We start from the raw sequence: 18,568 nt of genomic DNA on the forward strand, positions 1-18,568 counted from the left end.
GGAGAGTTAAATTTAATATTCATATGACTTTGAAAAAAAAGTAATTATTCCAGGTAAGATTTGTGATACAGAAGAAGAGGAAGGACAGGTAGGCATAATTTGACATGTGCTGAGACCTGGAAAAAAAAAAAACACACCATTCAAAGCATATAGTTTGCAAAAAAAAAAAAATAGAATTTAATGAACTAAAATTCTACAGAAGTTAGTCCAGGAGAATACATAGGAAACACTCAAAAATGAAATTATAAAGACATATAGAGAAAAAAATTCTGGTGAATTCATTTGTATATAAGGTTTTTGAAAGCAGGGGCCATTTCTGCCACTCTTTGTATTTTTACTTAGCAAGAAATTAATATTGTTTCTTTATCCTGATTGATGAAGAAAAGGGGTATAACTGCTTAAAGAGAACAATGTCGATGAAAAGGGAACTAAGTTGCCAAGTTAAATTTTAAAAGTGTAAAAAAATTGAAGTTAATACACTAAAGGAGGAAAAATGCCATAGCATTCAGTTACCCAGTACCCTGTAACAACTGTATCAGAAATGCTAAAATTCAGAATGAGTTGAGGTGGGAGAGGAATTCTAATGATAATTAAAAGGATACTTCTTGAGAAATAAAGAGGAGGTTAAAAGCAAGGATTGGAGAATTGATTATAGTGGGTAGGACAATAGTAATGGATTTTTTAAAATTAGTTCCCATATTTACATTTCCCTACCACAAAAAAACATGATATTTGGACAAAAGAGGACAAAGCAAGAATATCTAATAAGAAATTTATCTTTCAATGGAAGATCATTTTGGAAATTTCAGGAAAGAAGGGGAAGATACCAGGAGAACCAGTAAAAATACAGAGTTGGGAATTTGAGAGTCTTATGCAAAGACCAGCAATGCCATAGATCAAAGAATACATAGACTGGAGTAAAGTGGAAGAAGACTGGAAAGGTAGGAAAGAGTCAGGATATGAAGAGTTTGAAAAGCCAAATAGAGCATTTTATTGTGATCCTAGAGTAAATAGGGCACAACTAATATGGTCAGACCAGCACTTTTAGGAAGATTATTTTAATGTAGTTGAATGGATGATGGAGTAGAGTAGGTAAATACTTAAGCCAAAGAGACCAACTTGAAAGCTATTTATACAGTCTAGGCATTAGGTGACAAAAGCCTGAAACACAGTGGGGATAGTAACACAGGAGAGATGGAACAAAATGCAAGAGATATTGTGAAGTTAGAATTAACAGGTTGGTCTTTATAATAGATCAAATATAGAGGATGAGAGTGAAAAATTGAGAATAAGGTCAAACTCAGTATGAATAAATATAGCAATGTATTTGGCATGAGAAAGTCAGCTTCCAAGTACAAGATATCTATCCATGTAGATGCATAGATAGAAATTTATCTGAAAGGTTAACATGGGGATTTTATTAGAATACAAGGTCAGTATGAGTCAGGGGGAAAAGTCAATATGATTTTGATCTACATTAAGAAAGGTTTACTTTGTGAATGAGGGAGATGACAGTATGTTAAAATTATATCTTGTTCTGGTTTCCCTGCCCAATGCCATCCTTCTAGACATTATAACAAGTTTATAATTAGCTAGTATAAATGAATAATAGCAAGAAGTAAGATTGCAAACTGAACCTATGTCAGGTACAGACCATTCCAAAGAGCATAGGAGCATAATTTGCAAACTGTATCATATATTAACAAAAAAAAAATCATACTGAAACTATGGACTGATATCAAGGGAAGTCATCTAAACCGTGCTGTCAAGGTCTTTTGGGCCTTTGATTTGTAAATCAGAGATAAACTCCAGACAATCTGCAGTAATAAGACTAGAAGATCAGATGTCCCTGATAATGTTGATATGACAAGGATACCTTCACTTTAAAGTTTTACTGCCATCTTTGGAATGCTTTTGATATATTAATGAGATGATACAGATGAGAGTTTTTTCCCTAACAAAACCCTATAAAATTAAGACCTCAAACTCATGTACACTTGTCCATCTGGCTCCATGCTTCTCAGATTTTTCTCAACTCAGATCCAGGATTATATAAATTTGCTCTTTCTTTCTTTCTTTCTTTCTCTTTCTTTCTTTCTTTCTTTCTTTCTTTCTTTCTTTCTTTCTTTCTTTCTTTCTTTCTTTCTTTCTTTCTTTCTTTCTTTCTTTCTTTCTTTCTTTCTTTCTTTCTTTCTTTCTTCCTTCCTTCCTTCCTTCCTTCCTTCCTTCCTTCCTTCCTTCATTTCTTCCTTCCTTCCTTTCACAGTAAGGTCTAAGTAATTGGTGTTAAGACAATTGCCCATGATCACATAGCTAGTACGTATCTGAGCCCAGATTTGAAACCAGGACCTCCCAACTCTAGGCTTGTCTCTCTATCCACTGAGCCACCTAGCTTCCCCCTATTGCCCTTTCACCTCAACCCATGCTAACTGCCTCCATCACTTTAACCCTGTCTTCATGCCATCAGCCTCTACACTCCATCTATCTCATGATTTGTCATTGCATTTTCTACATCTTTTCCCCCTCAATCCTCTGTGCCTTGTTAAAATACATTTATAGTCTCAATTCCCACTGCCATCATGTTGTTTTTTTCCTGGACTTTGTATCTGCCCCATTTTTTAATTCCATAAATTCATTAGGAACAAATAATATCCCACCTGTTGCTGATGCCTTTTTTATCTTTTATGAGAGTGTCACCATCAGAGGATAGCAAGGGAGTGGTGGTGGGTTTTAATGGCCCATAGATAGTCTTGAGGGCACTGAAAAATTGTTTGTAGTTTTTCGTATCAGCAAAGTGCTGGATTTCTTCTGCTTTTTTTTCCCACCATCAGTCTTGCATCTTCCTGATCTCACACTGTGCCGTGGCTTGGAGAGACTTGAATCTGTCCTTTTTAGGAGCAGAGTTTGGGTTATTTTGCCACTCCATAAAGGCTTTGTTCTTTTTGCTCAATAGGTCTTCAATAGCAGTGTTGTTCTCGTCAAACCAGTCTTGGTGGTTGCATTGTTTGGGGCCTAGGACTGCCTTTGATGTTTCCTTCACTGCATCTCTGAACTGGTTCCATCTCGGTTGAGCTTCCAGTGAGTGGTCCCTTGGCAGACAGCTTTTCGTCCAGGCAGGACTGCAATGTTTGCAAATAAGACGGATCTCTAAGATGATTCACATGGTAAAATGTGCAAACTGTCTGGGCACGTTTTGGATGGTGAGGCGCAATGCACATTTAAAGAGTCTCTCTAACCAATCGGTGGTCTGTACAGCATTCAGCTCCTCTCATGGCTATGGTGATCTGTACATCCTGGATGTCTTGCCAGCATACAATGATGTAGTCAATGAGATGTCACTGTTTTGATCGTGGGTGCATCCACATTGTTTTATATTTGTTCGCCATTCTGAACACAGTGTTCGTGATGGTGAGTTTGAACTCTGAGCATTTGCTGAGTAGCAGTAGGCCATTGTTGTTCATTTTGCCCACGCCGTGTTTGCTGAGCACTCCTTTCCATCTTTCATGGTCCTGGCCAATGCGGGCGTTGAAGTCTCCCAGTAGTATTAGCTTGTCATTGGTGGGCACTGAGTGCAGGATGGCACTCAGGTCAGAGTAGAACTGCTCGATGGTCTCCTCTGTGCTGGTTAGTGTTGGGGCATATACGCTGATGATTGTGGCATACCAGTCTTTGCTGAGAGGCAAATGGATCATCATGAGCCTCTCGCTGATGCCTACAGGCAAGTCTGGCAGCTGTTTGAGCAAATTGGTCTTGATAGCCAGGCCAACACTGTGGATTCTGTCTTCATTTGAGGCTCTACCTTTCCAGAAGAAGATGTATCCAGTGGTGGATTCGCTGAGTGATCCCTCTTCTGGTAAGCGTGTTTCACTTAATGCTGCGATGTCGATGTTATATCATGCCAGTTCTTTACCAATTAGAGCTGTTCTTCTCTCAGGTCCTGGGGTATTCTCTCTGTCAAGTAATGTTCTGATGTTCCATGCTCCTAGTAGGAGTTTCTTTGTATTTTGTTTTCTTTGATTTCAACCCCTTAAAGGGATGACCCGCCAGCCACGGTGTGCTGTGAAGAACACTTCAGTCAGCTTCTCAACCGACCCTCTTCAGTCGACCAAAGTGCCCTTGACCAGATCCCCCAAAACCACTCCATTGAACAACTTGATGTCCCTCCTTCAATAGAGGAAGTCCAAAAAGCCATTAAACAAATGAGTGCAGGCAAGGCACCGGGTAAAGACGGGATCCCAACCGAGGTGTACAAGGCCTTAAATGGAAAGGCACTCCAGGCATTCCACATAGTGCTGACCAGCATATGGGAAGAGGAAGACATGCCCCCAGAACTCAGAGATGCCTCCATCATAGCCCTATACAAGAACAAAGGCTCACGAACAGCCTGTGACAACTACAGAGGCATCTCACTACTCTCCACTACTGGAAAGATCCTCGTCTGTGTTATACTCAACAGACTCCTGTCATCTGTTTCAGAGCAGAACCTGCCTGAATCACAATGTGGCTTCCGACCAGATCGCAGCACCATCAACATGGTCTTCATGGTGAGGCAAATGCAGGAAAAATGCCTTGAGCAAAACCTGAGTCTCTACATTGTCTTCATAGACCTGACAAAGGCGTTCGACATAGTGAACAGGGATGCATTGTGGGTGATCCTCAGCAAGCTTGGTTGCCCAGCAAAATTCGTCAAACTGATCCAGCTCTTTCATGTTGACATGACAGGGGAAGGCCTATCTGGTGGAGAGACTTCCCATCGCTTCAACATCTCCAATGGCGTGAAACAAGGTTGTGTCCTTGCTCCGGTACTATTCAACCTATCCTTCACCCAAGTATTACGACATGCTGTGATGGATCTAGACCTGGGCGTCTACATCAAATACCGACTAGATGGCTCACTATTCGACCTTCGCCGCCTGACTGCAAAAACAAAGACAACAGAGAGACTCATCCTGGAAGCTCTTTTCGCAGATGACTGTGCTCTCATGGCCCACCAAGAAAATCATCTCCAAACCATTGTGGACAGGTTCTCCACCACAACAAAACTGTTTGGCCTGACTATCAGCCTCAGCAAAACAGAGGTATTGTTCCAACCTGCACCAGGGAGGCCAACTAACCAGCCATACATTAAAATTGACGGCACGTATTTTCTAACGTCAGCACTTTCAAGTACCTGGGCAGCACCATCGCCAATGACAGGTCCCTAGACCACGAGATTAATGCCAGGATCCAAAAGGCCAGCCAGGCATTCGGGCGGCTGCGCTCCAAAGTCCTCCAACACAGAGGTGTAAGCACTGTGACGAAACTCAAAGTGTACAACGCAGTGGTCCTCAGCTCGCTCCTGTACGGTTGTGAGACATGGACACTGTACCGGAAGCACATGAAACAGCTGGAGCAATTCCACCAACGCTCTCTCCGGTCAATCATGAGGATCCGATGGCAGGACCGAATCACCAATCAGGAAGTCCTCAACAAAGCCAACTCCACCCGCATCGAAGTCATGGTCCTCAAAGCCCAGCTACGATGGTCTGGACACGTCATCCGCATGGACCCACAGTGAATACCAAGACAGGTATTCTATGGTGAACTGTCAGCTGGACTCAGGAAACAAGGCTGACCAAAGAAAAGATTCAAGGATCAGCTAAAGTCCAACTTGAAGTGGGCTGGCATTACACCAAGGCAACTAGAACTTGCTGCCTCTGTCAGAAGCAGCTGGCGAACCCACATTAACCATGCCGCCACCACCTTTGAAGATGAGCGACGTCAATGTCTTGCCACTGCGCGTGAACGCCGACACCAGGCCCTAACCGCACCTCCCTAACAACTGGAGTCCCAGGCCCCATGCGTCACAAACTTTGTGCTCAGCCTTTGGACTTCAAAGCCACATGAGGGTACATCAATAGATGATAATGCACAAAGACAATTGTCATTCTCGGTCACCGAGAGACTACCACTAATATACCAGAATTCTTCCCTGGTCAGTGTAAAGATGAATTTTTAGAAATTCATATTAGAACACATCTTGAGTATTGTGTTTAATTTAGGGCCAATTTTTAGGAAGGTATTCCAAGGAGAAAGATCAAAATGGTGAGGACCTTAAGATTATGTCATGACTGTTTCAATAAGACAGGAATATTAGAAGTCAAGAAGGGAGGTGGGGATGGATGGGATAAGAGCTATCTCCTATTACTTAAAAAGTTACCATGTGGAAGAGTAGTTAGACTTGTTTTGGTTGTCCTCATGATCAGAAACAGGAACAAGTTTGCAGCAAATTTGCAAAGAGGCAGATTTAAGTTTTTTTGTATGGAAATTTTCCTAACAATTAGAGCTATCCAGAATCAGAATGGTTTGCCTCAGAAAATTATGAGTTCAACCTCAGTAGATGCATTTACATGTTGTAGAGAAGATTTTTGTTAAAGTATGGATAGCCAATAGCCATTGAAACCTCTAGTTAGAAGATACTCATAATTCTTTAAAAAGCTATAATATAGCTAAGAAAAAAAAACAGAACATAACTTATTTCTAAAAAATTAAAGATCTCATTCTAAGATTAATTACAGCAAAGATTTAGACTTGAAAAGGATCTCACAGGTAATTTAGTCTAACACATTTATTTTGCAGATGATGAAACAGGTTCAGAGAGATTAAGTGATTTGTTCAAGAGCCATTGGAACCCAGGTAGTTCTCTCCATTGTACCATGATGCCTCTTAATATCTGAAGCTTCTGAAAGTACTTACAAATTTGATTGTAGAACCCCCATTGAGGATCTTTCAGACTTCAGAGAATAAGGGGGAAAAAGTGCCAGAAGATTGAATATAGATGTAATGGGGGTCTAGCACTTGCACAGACACCATCAGCTTGCAGGTGGCATCTCTTCATATGTAGGACATTAGGGAGCATCCTTCAAGAGGTGGGCATTAGGCAACTGTTTCTGAGAGAATTATGATGACCTGTAAGAGAAGTGCCTTAGAAAGATCTCAATGATTGGGTCCAGGTGGCTGAAACTACTAACATCTTCTAAAAGGTCTGAGTCTTCTCTGTGCATCTGTCTATTTTATTTGCCTTTGGAGTAAGTCACAATAACTGGGTTTTCCTTTTATGAAATCATATGGCCCCCAAGAAACAGGATTCCCTTAGTCTTTGTATTTGTTCTTTTCCATTTTAGCTATAGGAAATGGAGTCATCAATTAGCTCAGATAACAAACCTCAAGAATTTAGGAATTGAAACCCAGGCCAGAGTTGCAGCCAGCTTAGCAGGGATGCCTCAAGAAGCAAAAGATGATTTTCAAGAGTGATCTTGGAACCTCCGGCCACTGGAAGAAATGGTCCAAAAGCAATGCCTTTTTTGAATGTGAACTTGGTGGAACCAGTACAATAAAGGAACTAAGCTAAATTTGGGGTCTGTTTCTTCAGAGATCAAATTAGTGAAGGTTAAAGTATGCCATGTTGGCATGGAGGAATGCTTGTTTTTTGTTTTGGTTATACTTTCAAAATAAATATTTCTTTATAAAAATTATACAACATTAAGTGGTTAAGTGAAACTGGGGTACTAATCACCTCTAACAAAAGTGGGAACATACATTCAGAAGATTGCAGTGGAACAACAGACACCCTATTCTCTGAGGAGGGGATATAGCGGGCCCAGCCTTGAAAGAGAGAGGCCAAAGCATATTTGTCACAGAGGCAAATGCCTAATGTCTTGAAACATTTTTTAAAACTTAATTCCAGAAATTAAAACACAGTCAGCTTGATGTTGAGCTCTAAAAATAAATTCTAAAGTATTAAATGGATGGTTTGTGAGAACCTAGAGAAGGAAATGTTTTACTAAAATCAAGTCATGCCAAACTAAGCTCATTTCTTTTTTTAATGGACTGGCAGATAAGGAATACTCCAGATGTGCTTGATTCAGCCCACTATTTGACAGAGATTCTCATGAGATTCTTTTTGATAGAATTAAGAAATGTGGGCCTTGTGATAGTACAGCGAGGTCAATTTTAGCTCATTGTACAACCATACTCAATGTATGTTGATTAATGAATTGATGTAAATCTGAAAAGAGGTCTCTAGTGAATCTTTTTTTTTTTGGTCAATGGTTTGGATGAAGCACAGAATTCGGAGACATATGACCTGAATACAAATCTCATGTCTACTGATTACTTTTGGGTGCCACTGGGGTAGTCCCTTTACCACAGTGAAATGATAAGGGTGAATTAGAATACCCCTGAGTTTCCTTTCTCATTCTGAAACCCTTTGATCCTATAAAGAAGACTTTTTCTTTCTTGTTTTGTTTTTTTTTTAGTTGTGGTCAGTTGTCCTATGATTTCATTAGTGGAGGAAACTCCATCCATTAATATAGAGCAGTAATTCACTTTTAAAAAAATTATTTTTTTTAAACCCTTACGTTCTGCCTTAGAAACAATACTATATGTTGAATCCAAGACAGAAGAGAGGAAAGGGCTAGGCAATGGGGGTTAAACGACCTGCCCAGGGTCACACAGCTAGAAAGTGTCGGAGGCAGTCCTGGATCTCAATCCACTGAGTCACCCAGGTCATACAAATAACATGTGTCAGGAGAAGTATCAGTCTTCTTTACTCCAAGACTATCTATTATGCCACACTGTCTATATGAAGATGTTAAATCAAATAAACATAAAATTTCTGGACATGTGAGATGACAGAAGCAATATTCTAAAAGATCTAAATTCATGAGAAAAATCTAGTGATATGAAATTTAGTAGTGATAAATGGAAAATTCTATACTTTCATGCAAAGAATCGACTCTTCAAGGAGAAGATGAAAGATATAAGTTGAACAGATAATCATGGAGGGAAAGAAGCAGAATGTTAGTTGTTTGCAAATTCCACATATCTTTGTCAACTTGAACTCTAATGCTGTTCCTGCCACTTGCTTCCTGTGTGCTCTTAAGCAAGTCAGTTCACCTTTATATGCCTTGGTTTGCAGATACGTGAAATGGGGAGGCTCTCCAAATCTATAACCTTATAATCCTTTGGATTGTGTTAATGTAGCTAATTAAAAAACAATAATGACACATTTGATACCTAGTGGAATTGCATGTTGACTAGGGAAGGGATGGTGGGAGGGGGTGGGGAGGAAAAGAGAATGATCTCTGTTTCCAATGAATAATGTATGAAAATGACCAAATAAAATAATGTTTTAAAAAAAACAATAATGAAACTCTTATGTTAAACTAACAGAAACAGTGTTCAAATCCAAATCTGTAATTGTCCCTTCATTATACTGTGCCCTGGTGACACTATTTCTAGGTGTCAACAAACTAGAAAATATATAGGACTATATAGAACATTATTACCAACCAGCATGGCAAGAAAATCTGTAAAGCAATATCACAAGAGGAATAATTGGGGGAAAAAACAGAAAAGTATAGCATATTTAGCTTGGAAAAGCCAGAACATACTATTGTTTCAAATATTTGAAGGGAAAGAGCAGTGATACTTAATCAATATGGCTTCACATGGAAAAGTAGGACAAGCTGATAAAAGTTTTAGGGAAGTAAATGTTGATGTCATATAAGGAAGACATGCTATCAAATAGAGCTTTTAAATATGAAACGTACTTTCTTTTTTTTAATTAAAATTTTTTTTTGTTAATTCAGAATATTTTTCTATGGTTACATAATTCATGCTCTTTCACTCCTCTCCTCCCTTATCCTTCCCTCTCCCAGAGCCAAGGAGCAATTCCACTGTGTTTTACATGCATCATTGTTCAAAACCTAGTTCCATATCATTAATATTTGCAGTAGAGTGATCATTCAAAGTCAACATTCCCAATCATATCCCCATCGAACCATATGATCAATCATATGTTTTTCTTCTGTGTGAACCATACTCTCTTATGGGTTCACTAGAAATTTTGGTTTAGAAGAATCCACACTTTTTTTAGGAGTAGGTTAAGGTAGGGGTTACTATATTTGGTAAGAGACTAGACTTGTCAGCTTCTAGAGCCCCTTCCAGGATTAAGAATTCTAAAATACCATTATTAAAACTCTCTGTTCTCTTTCCTCCTATGGCTCTTAAAATCCTTCTTTCCTTCAAGGTTTGACTTAAGCCCATTTCTAGGCTAAGCTTTTTCCTATCACCCAATTGATTATTGTCTTCTCCAGGGAAACCACTTATTTCTTCTGTATTTTGTACCAACTTATGTGTACATGTTGTTTTTCCCCAGTAGACTAAGTTCCTTAAAGTCAGGGACTTTATTGATTTATTTTTCTCTATAACGCCACACTTAATAGAGCCCATGCCACAACAAATGCAAGTTGATTGAATGAATTAATAAGTATTATGAACATATTAAACATAGTACATTAAAGGCAGGCTAGCACTTTCCCTTGCTGAATCCAGAACACCTCTTTGGTGCTGGGAATTATTGGCAACACATTTCTTCCTAGCCAATCTCCTTTCTCCACTAGTCATGATATCATCTTACCTTTGTATATCTAGAGTGAGGCAACTGGGGTTATTTCCCAAGGTGACAAATTTATGAACCCCTGATAGTTCTTGAAATCTTTGGCATGTTGGCAATAGGTTCTGCCCCACAATATTATTGATACAGATTCCAGCTTTGGCCTTCCTCCAATTATTGCCAAGTCCAGTATACCCAGAGGGAGGTATCTTCTTCCTCCATTTCATCATGGTAGCCTCTCCAGCAGCTAGTGTACTATATAGTTTGCTCCTGAAATCCCCATGTCCAGTTTCTCCAACAGTTCCCAGCTAGATGGGTCTTCTCATTGCAAAATATTCTAGCTAGAACTCCTTTCTGATGTCAACTTTCTAAGACTAGTCTTCTATTTAAAAAAGAAAGATACTAAACAAAATAGGACCCAAGTTCCACATTTTGATGATATCAATTTTTAAAGGTCAAGTTAACATTAAAATGTCACTTAGGAAAGACAGTATTTTCCCCCCAAGGTTTGGAGACAATGGTCAACGTGGAATGTAGAAACCTGTAACCTAGAAAGATTTAAACCTGAGGCTTTCACCTAGTCTCAAGAGAGTTCCTCCCTGAGGGAAAATCCTACTTCACCAGTTTCAGGTTAACAACAGACCTTGAGTTATAGCGCAGTAGGTAGCCCATCAGTCTCATAAACTGAAGGTCCCTAAAGGGGGATGTGGTACAATGGGAGAGGTTTCTAAGGCAAAAAGAGGCACCTGATGAGATTGGCCATCCCCACTCTGAACTAACTCAAGGTCTATTGTTAGTCTGAGACAGGTGAAGTAGGACTTTCCCTCTGGACTAGGGTGAAATAACTTTCCTTCTTGCATCTGACTTTCCTGGGTCACCCACAGGGAAAAACAAAATAAGCAGCAAACAGGAAATGAAGCCAAAGCAATCTGGGTTTTTATAGGTCTAGCAAAAAAAAAAAAGCCCCCTGAGGTTTAAAACAAAAGTTTCAGCTGTGGGATTTACTGCCTGGTTTTACTACCTTTTCCCCTTTCACTAAAATAACAATTCAGCAGGGGTTAAAGTCTCGGGAATCAAATCCTGTGGGCATTTTATATGCTAATGAGTCACTGCTCCAGTGGCAGCCACTGGTGACCTGCTCCCCACAAGTCTAAGTTCTGGATTGGGGGCTGGGAAGGGGGTTGTGTCCAGGAGGAGGAGCGGGGTGTCGGGGAGAGAAAAACTTCCCTTCCTTTTCTGCCTTTTTCAGAAAACCAAACATGGCATCTTCCATGAGAAGCTTGTTTTCTGATCATGGCAGATACGTAGAAGCTTTTCGCCTGTTTCTGGCTAATTCCACCGAGCACCAGTGCATGCAGAATTTCATTGAAGAGAAGCTGCCAGGCATAATAGCAAGGTAACAATAGACAGACGCTTTCTTTAGAAGGACAGACCCCCGGGAAGCCACAGTCCGTGCCAAGTGATCTATGCATGCAGCGGGAAGAACGGAGGCTGGGAAAGTGGTGGCGAGGGAGAGATACAGATTGCTTCTGCTTCTCTCTCTCCTCACCCCTCCCTCGCCACCCCTCCCCCAATTATTTAATACAACCTTTCATTTAGACATTCCACCCAATGTCCCTGTTTGCTAGAGGAGCCTTTAGAGCCACAAGTAGATAAGGGTTAACCATTTCCAGGCATCCAATACATTTTTCCGGTGAAGAGATAATAAGCTTTTAAACTCAGATGTTTTCTTTCCTTCCTCCCTTCCCCCGTACCTTCCTCTCTCCCTTTTTCGCTCTCTCCCTTCCTTCCTTTCTCCCTCCGTCCTCCCCCTTTCTCCCAACCTCCCTTTCCTCTTCTTTCCCCCCTCTCTCCCATCTTCCCTTTCTCCTTCTTTACCCCCTTTCCTCCTTTTTTCCTCCCTCCCTTCTTTTCTTCCTTCCTTCCTCACTGCTCCCTACCCTTTCCTTTTTGCCTAAAGTTTGACCTACCACTGGACATTATTTTTCACTCTCATAGTGTTTGTACTTGTTCAATTCTGTTTCTGCTCTGCAAATCATTCTTATTTCCCCTAGGTCTCAGATAGGGTTTCCTCCATTTATATTCTCTGTATTAGACTGAATTTTAAACAGTCACTAAATAGCATTAACCATTGAAAAGACTGGGTGCCCCTTAGCCTTAGTAATATCCATTTAAAACTATTTCTTTATGTATTATTATGATGATCACTTTACTTATCTACCAAAAGAAAAATCATCATTCATGTCTATCCTTTTCAGACTGATATTAGCTGTATGACCCTTTAGAAAGAGTTTCCCTATTATCAGTGAAGCAGACTTGCTCCCCTAAGATCCATGAGGTTCATTTTTTTTTTTTGTGATAAATGTGTTCAATTTGTGCCAGAGCTGATAAGTGTTATGAGAGGACTAGATCCTACACTCTAACTATAATCAAATCTTCTGCCTTGGGGATGTGGATTTCAATAAATTAACAGAGCGTTGGTTGGGGCAAGGGAAAAAATACTGTATATCCTATCTATAGTTGCACCAAATTCCTAAATTCTCTCCTCCTGGGGTTTTCACTCCCATTTCTCTTAAATTTTGTCACTGGGCCTTTCTGTCTGACTATAGCAGACAAGGGAGTCCTTGGCTTGAATTTTAATAGATCTCCTACACCCTTCTCAAATCTTTCCTGTTTTCTTTTTCTAGGTATAAAACAATTGTGTCCCAGGAATTCAGTGTTAGAATAACATTTTATTTTCTTATGATACTAAGGTCCATCTCTAATGCTTCACCAGGTGTATAGATGAACCTGAACCTGGGTTCTGGAAGGTTATTCCAGCAGAGCACAAATTTTAGTATATCTTTTTATGTAAGGCTTCAGTTAGATGCTAGGTACCAGGGTGTAAGTCTGTTGTCATCGCACCATCCTAGTGAAGATTAACTGAAGTCATCTCCAGATTGGCCTTAAAATGATGAATTTTTGGTTCCTGTGACTCTTTAAGACCATCTATTAAATTATGGAGGGATTGTGATCTATGTTGGTGGAGACAGTATCCATATCAAAAAATACTACAGAGCCTTGACATATAGAATCACAGAATTTAAGATTTGGAAGAAACCTTACGTGCTAGCTAGTCTAAATCATAGAAGAAAGGAATCCCTACTACATCAACTAAAAAAATAATAATTTATGAAATTAAAATAGGATATATATATATATACACACACATACGCACATATATTTATGCAAATAGCTATAAAGATAGCTTAATGGATAGATGATGATGATAGATAGATAAATACATTGATTGATTAATTGATTGATTTATAGGATGAATCATAGACCTAGAGCTAGAGGAAACCTTCCAGGTTATCTAGTACAACCTATTAATATAACTTAAAAGGAAACTGAGACCCAGCGATATAAAGTGCCCAAGATCATACAGGTAGGAAGCATAGAATTCATGATATAGGCCAGATCAGACATTGTTATTCACAACTTAATGATCTATTGTACAGAAATATCAAATATTTGTTTTACTATTTAGTCATCATTCAGTAACATTCACTGAGCACCAAGAGTTTGTAGTGGGGCTATTTGTATCAGTACAAAGGAAATAAAAGGAAACAGTATATATACTCATTGGATATCTATTTTAGTTGAGCATACATGAGTCCAGGTAAAAAACTAAAGAATTTTCGAAAATTATGTACATTAAGGGGCATCTAAGTGGCTCAGTGGCTTGAGAGCCAGGCACAGAAATGGAAGATCCTGGGTTCAAATCTGGCCTCAGACACTTCCTAGCAGTGTGACCCTGGGCAAGTCATTAAACCTCTCATTGCCTAACCCTTACTGCTCTTCTGCCTTAGAATCAATAGAAGGTAAGGGTTTAAAAAAAAAATGTACATAGTGCAACTAGGTGGCTCAGTGGATAAGGATCCAAGTCTGGAAATAGGAGATCCTAGGTTCAAATCTCAACTCAGATAATTCTTGGTCACTTAAAATTGCCTATTTCTTACTACTCTTTTGCCTTGGAACCAATACTTAATAATAAATAAATAAAAATAAAATAATAAATCTAAGACAGAAGATAAGAGTTGAAAAAAAATAATGTTCATGTTTGCCCTAAAATTCCAGGTGGAGGGGATAGCTGGGTAGCTCAATTGTCTGAGAGCCAGGTTCAGAGACTGGAGGTCCTGGGTTCAAATGTGGCCTCAGATTTATATATGTAATACGATGGCAGAAAGGATATAAAGAGAACATCACAAAATGTATGAACTTCTTTAATGGCATAAGAACTTTTAGAATCATCCTGGGTCTCCTGTGAAGAAATGTTTCCATGACCTTTAATCGTGAAAAAGGGCTCTCAACCTCCACTGTTTGCAGAGGTGCTGACTGAATTGCTTCACCAGATCTTCCTTGATGAATACAAAAGTGTAGTCCATTAGAGGACAATTCATATGAACTGACAGATACACCAAGGTTACCTTAGCACAGCTGTAGTCATCACATAATCACAATCTCCAAGATCAAAGAAATTGAGTTTTCTCCCATACTATGATCCCCAACCTCAAGAATCTAGCTGTGTGACCCTGGGCAAGTCACTTGACCCCCATTGTCTAGCCCTTACCCCTCTTCTGCCTTTGAACCAATACACAGTATTGATTCTAAGACAGAAGGTTTTTATCTTTAAAATAAATAAATAAAATACAATTCCAGGTGATATAAATATAAAGCAAAGGGATAATTGGACAGAGGCTAAAATTAATCCCCAAAAGTTTCTTTGGGAGAGGAATTTGAGGTAGATTTTGAATAAAGGAAAACAACATGCATCTTGGTGCATGCATTCTCTTGCTTCACTTAAAAAATATAAACTAACAGAAATTCATGAGATGTCATTTCTAGTTTCTTGATTTTAGGTCCTATGAACCAGGGATAGGTACCTCCTTCCCACTGCTTAGTTTTGCTTTCCCATTACCACACATATTCTTCTGTTCTTACTCTCTTATATGATGGGATGAGAAAACTGACACTAAGAGGCAAAGGGACCTGCCCAAAGTCAGATGGGAAAATCATAGAATAGCATTACTGGAAGAGACTTTAGTGGTCATTCACTTCAGTCTTCTGGTTATCCACTAGTACCTCTCCAAATACTTCTCTGTATCTAGAGATGTACAAGTTCTCTTTGAGGAAAAGGACTGTTTAGTTGCCAGATCCTTAGTACTTAGCACAGTGCTTTACCCAGAGGCGCTCAATTAATGTTTGTGGGATTGAGTCATTGAAGGAGACAAATATCAAAGTTTCTGGGTTTTTTGGAGGGGTTACTCCTAGTTGTTGAGATTTTGTGCCTTTTTGGGGAGGAGAGAGGGAGTTGTGTCATCTACAATAAACTTTCTAATCAGATTTCCCAATGCGGTAATACCCATTTTAAAATATGTAAATGTCTTTTATTTTCAGGATTGGAGACACAAAATCAGAAATTAACATTCTAAGCATTGGTGGTGGAGCAGGTATGAATAAAGATTTTTGTTTTATGATTTGCATATTGTTCTGCCAAGAAACATAGTTATGTTGTAAGTACCATAGGAATTCTTTTTCTTTTCCCTCATTAGGGAGATTGAATTATTATTATCTCTTCCTTTTAAGGATGATGATGATGATGATGGTGATGGCTTTTACTAAGCCAGTTTAGCCTAGTGGGTCAAGGCTTGGTCTTGGTGCCAGAAAGATCTAGGTTCTAGAGCTGCCACTTTGGATAAGTTATTTAATCTCTCAGTGGCCAGGACAATTTTCTTAGAACAGTTGCTTATTTGGGTTGGAAAGAGAATTTCCTTATGGAGAGTTCCATATGCTAATGATAAAAACTGCACACCAAGCAATCCTGAAAGTTAACTATCTATATACTCTCTTTAAATATATCCTGAAGGAAATTCTAAAATCTCCCTTAGTCACTGATTCATTACTTTTATAGTGAATTCCATGTGGTAATTGTCTAATGTCTTAAATTTAGTATTTCCTGTTATAAATTAAAGGTTTTTTTTCCTCTTGTCTGATCTGTCCAGACTGGAATCTCTCTCTCTCTCTCTCTCTCTCTCTCTCTCTCTCTCTCTCTCTCCATATATATATTTATCTGAGTATTTACAAACATCCAGGTACTTTGAATATAGTAGTTTCTCAATGAATATATGTTGAGTGATTGATGTTGATACCACATCTAGATTATTGACTCATTTTCATATTTTATCATATATTCCAAGCTTTAATCTAGTAAATATAGATTATAGATTTAGTAAATATAGATAAAAATAGTGCTAGGTCTTGTGAATTTTATGTTAGTTCACATTACCACTAAAATCACCACCAATCTTTTATTGGATGGAATGGCTTCTTTTTTTTTTCACCCTTACCTTCCATCTTGGAATCAATTCTGTGTATTGGTTCCAAGGCAGAAGAGTGGTAAGGACTAGGCAATGGGAGTCAAGTGACTTACCCAGGGTCACACAGCTGGGAAGTGTCTGAGGCCAGATTTGAACCTAGGACCTCCTGTCTCTAGGCCTGGCTCTCAATCCACTGAGCTACCCAGCTGCCCCCAGAATGGCTTCTCTTTGATAGAAAATGGCTTAAGATATAGCCACAAGAAAGCCAGAGAAACCTCATTTGTGTCCCAGAAAAAAAAAGAATGCACTCAAAGTTCTGAGATTCAAGAAAATTCAAGGAACAATGAACAAAGAATATTGCCAGGTGGGAAAATTTCAAAAGCTTGTGGCCAAAAATAATCCATTTCTGATGACTGTCTTGGGTCAAGAGAATTCACAGCTACTAATTGTCTAATTAGTTTATTATAACCAGGACCAGCATTTCCTGTGTGTTCTGCATCTAAGTTACATAGGCCAAACAGGCACTATGAATATCATATCACAGTTTCACTAGTGCTTAGACAAGGGGGAAAAAAGGATTACAAGGAAAAGTAATTAAAAACAATCCATATGAAGGCCAATTTAATTGACCTCTTAATACAAAGTTAATTGAATTCCTGATGTACATTTAGCCAGCTGCTCTAAAGCTGGCTGGAGTAAGGAAAATTTGCCTATTGCAGGGGTCCCTTAGAGTTGCATCTAGGAGCTAACATATACCATTTACAAAGAACATGAGAAACAACTGCCAGAGAGTTGAACCTGACTGAAATTAAACACCATATTAATAGCATGAATTCCTCCAGGTGGGGCGTGAATGACCTTTTGGGTCACTTTGAGCTGTAACTTAATTTCCCCTAAGGTATGAATCAGATGCATTAGAACTCCAGTTATTGCAAACTAGATTTCTTTTTCCTTGGTGACTACCTGAAATCAAATGCGATGCATTTTTTTTTAACGGAAAGTATGTGAAACCAATCTGAAATCTCTGTTGATCTGAGAATCTGGGAATACAGTGGAATTCCCTCCAGCAGCAGCATAATGCATCCAGCATTATAGGTATAGCTCTAGCTCATGTCCACATAATCCGCCCAACACTCTAGGAACTTTCTTCCTGCTTTCTATTGTTTGAGCAAATAGACATTCCACCCATTATCCCTCACTCTGGCTTCTTGACCATGGAAGATCCTTCAGTTCAAGGACTATCTTTATATATACATTGCTTGGCATATAGTGAATGTTTAGTTTTTATTCTGATGGGAAGGCACTTAATAAATTTTTTTTTGACTGATTGACCAATCCCATCTTTTATTTTTTCCCTGCCATACATTTCTTTGAGGGCATCTTTTATTTTACTTCTTCTGGTTTCCTGGTTTATAAGTGGTTTGAAGCCTACAGGTGACTATCAAGCACTTCTTCATTGCCTATTATATGAACTCTTAGCCTGATGTGCATTAATGCAAATAGAGAAACAAATATACTTCTATGTAAGTGAATTATATATTATCTAATTTTTTATTACCACATAGAGAAGTTGCTATTATTATTTCCACTTTTCAGATGAAGAAACTGAGGCACATCAGGATGAATGAATAGCTAAAGTTAGATTTTCATTCAGGTGTTTTTGACTCCAGGCTCAGCACTTTATCCATGTGTCACCTAGATACCTATATAGACAGACACACAGAGACAGACAGGCACAGTTAGCTGTATTACTTTTATATTATTGATTTCC

The 18,568-nt window shown here is 38.9% G+C and overlaps 1 protein-coding gene across 1 annotated transcript in view; it reads left to right on the top strand.

Annotated features, from left to right (window-relative positions):
- The first annotated feature begins 11,546 nt into the window (after window positions 1-11,546).
- HNMT (histamine N-methyltransferase) overlaps window positions 11,547-18,568 on the top strand; it is a 55,136-nt gene continuing 48,114 nt past the window's right edge. Inside the window, exons 1-2 of the mRNA XM_056793812.1 lie at window positions 11,547-11,834; window positions 15,878-15,930. Coding sequence (XP_056649790.1) covers window positions 11,698-11,834; window positions 15,878-15,930 — 190 coding nt within the window. The 5' untranslated portion in view covers window positions 11,547-11,697. The remainder of the gene's footprint in view (window positions 11,835-15,877; window positions 15,931-18,568) is intronic.

Source organism: Monodelphis domestica, chromosome 4 (assembly GCF_027887165.1).
Source record: "Monodelphis domestica isolate mMonDom1 chromosome 4, mMonDom1.pri, whole genome shotgun sequence".
NCBI classification, from domain to species: domain Eukaryota; kingdom Metazoa; phylum Chordata; class Mammalia; order Didelphimorphia; family Didelphidae; genus Monodelphis; species Monodelphis domestica.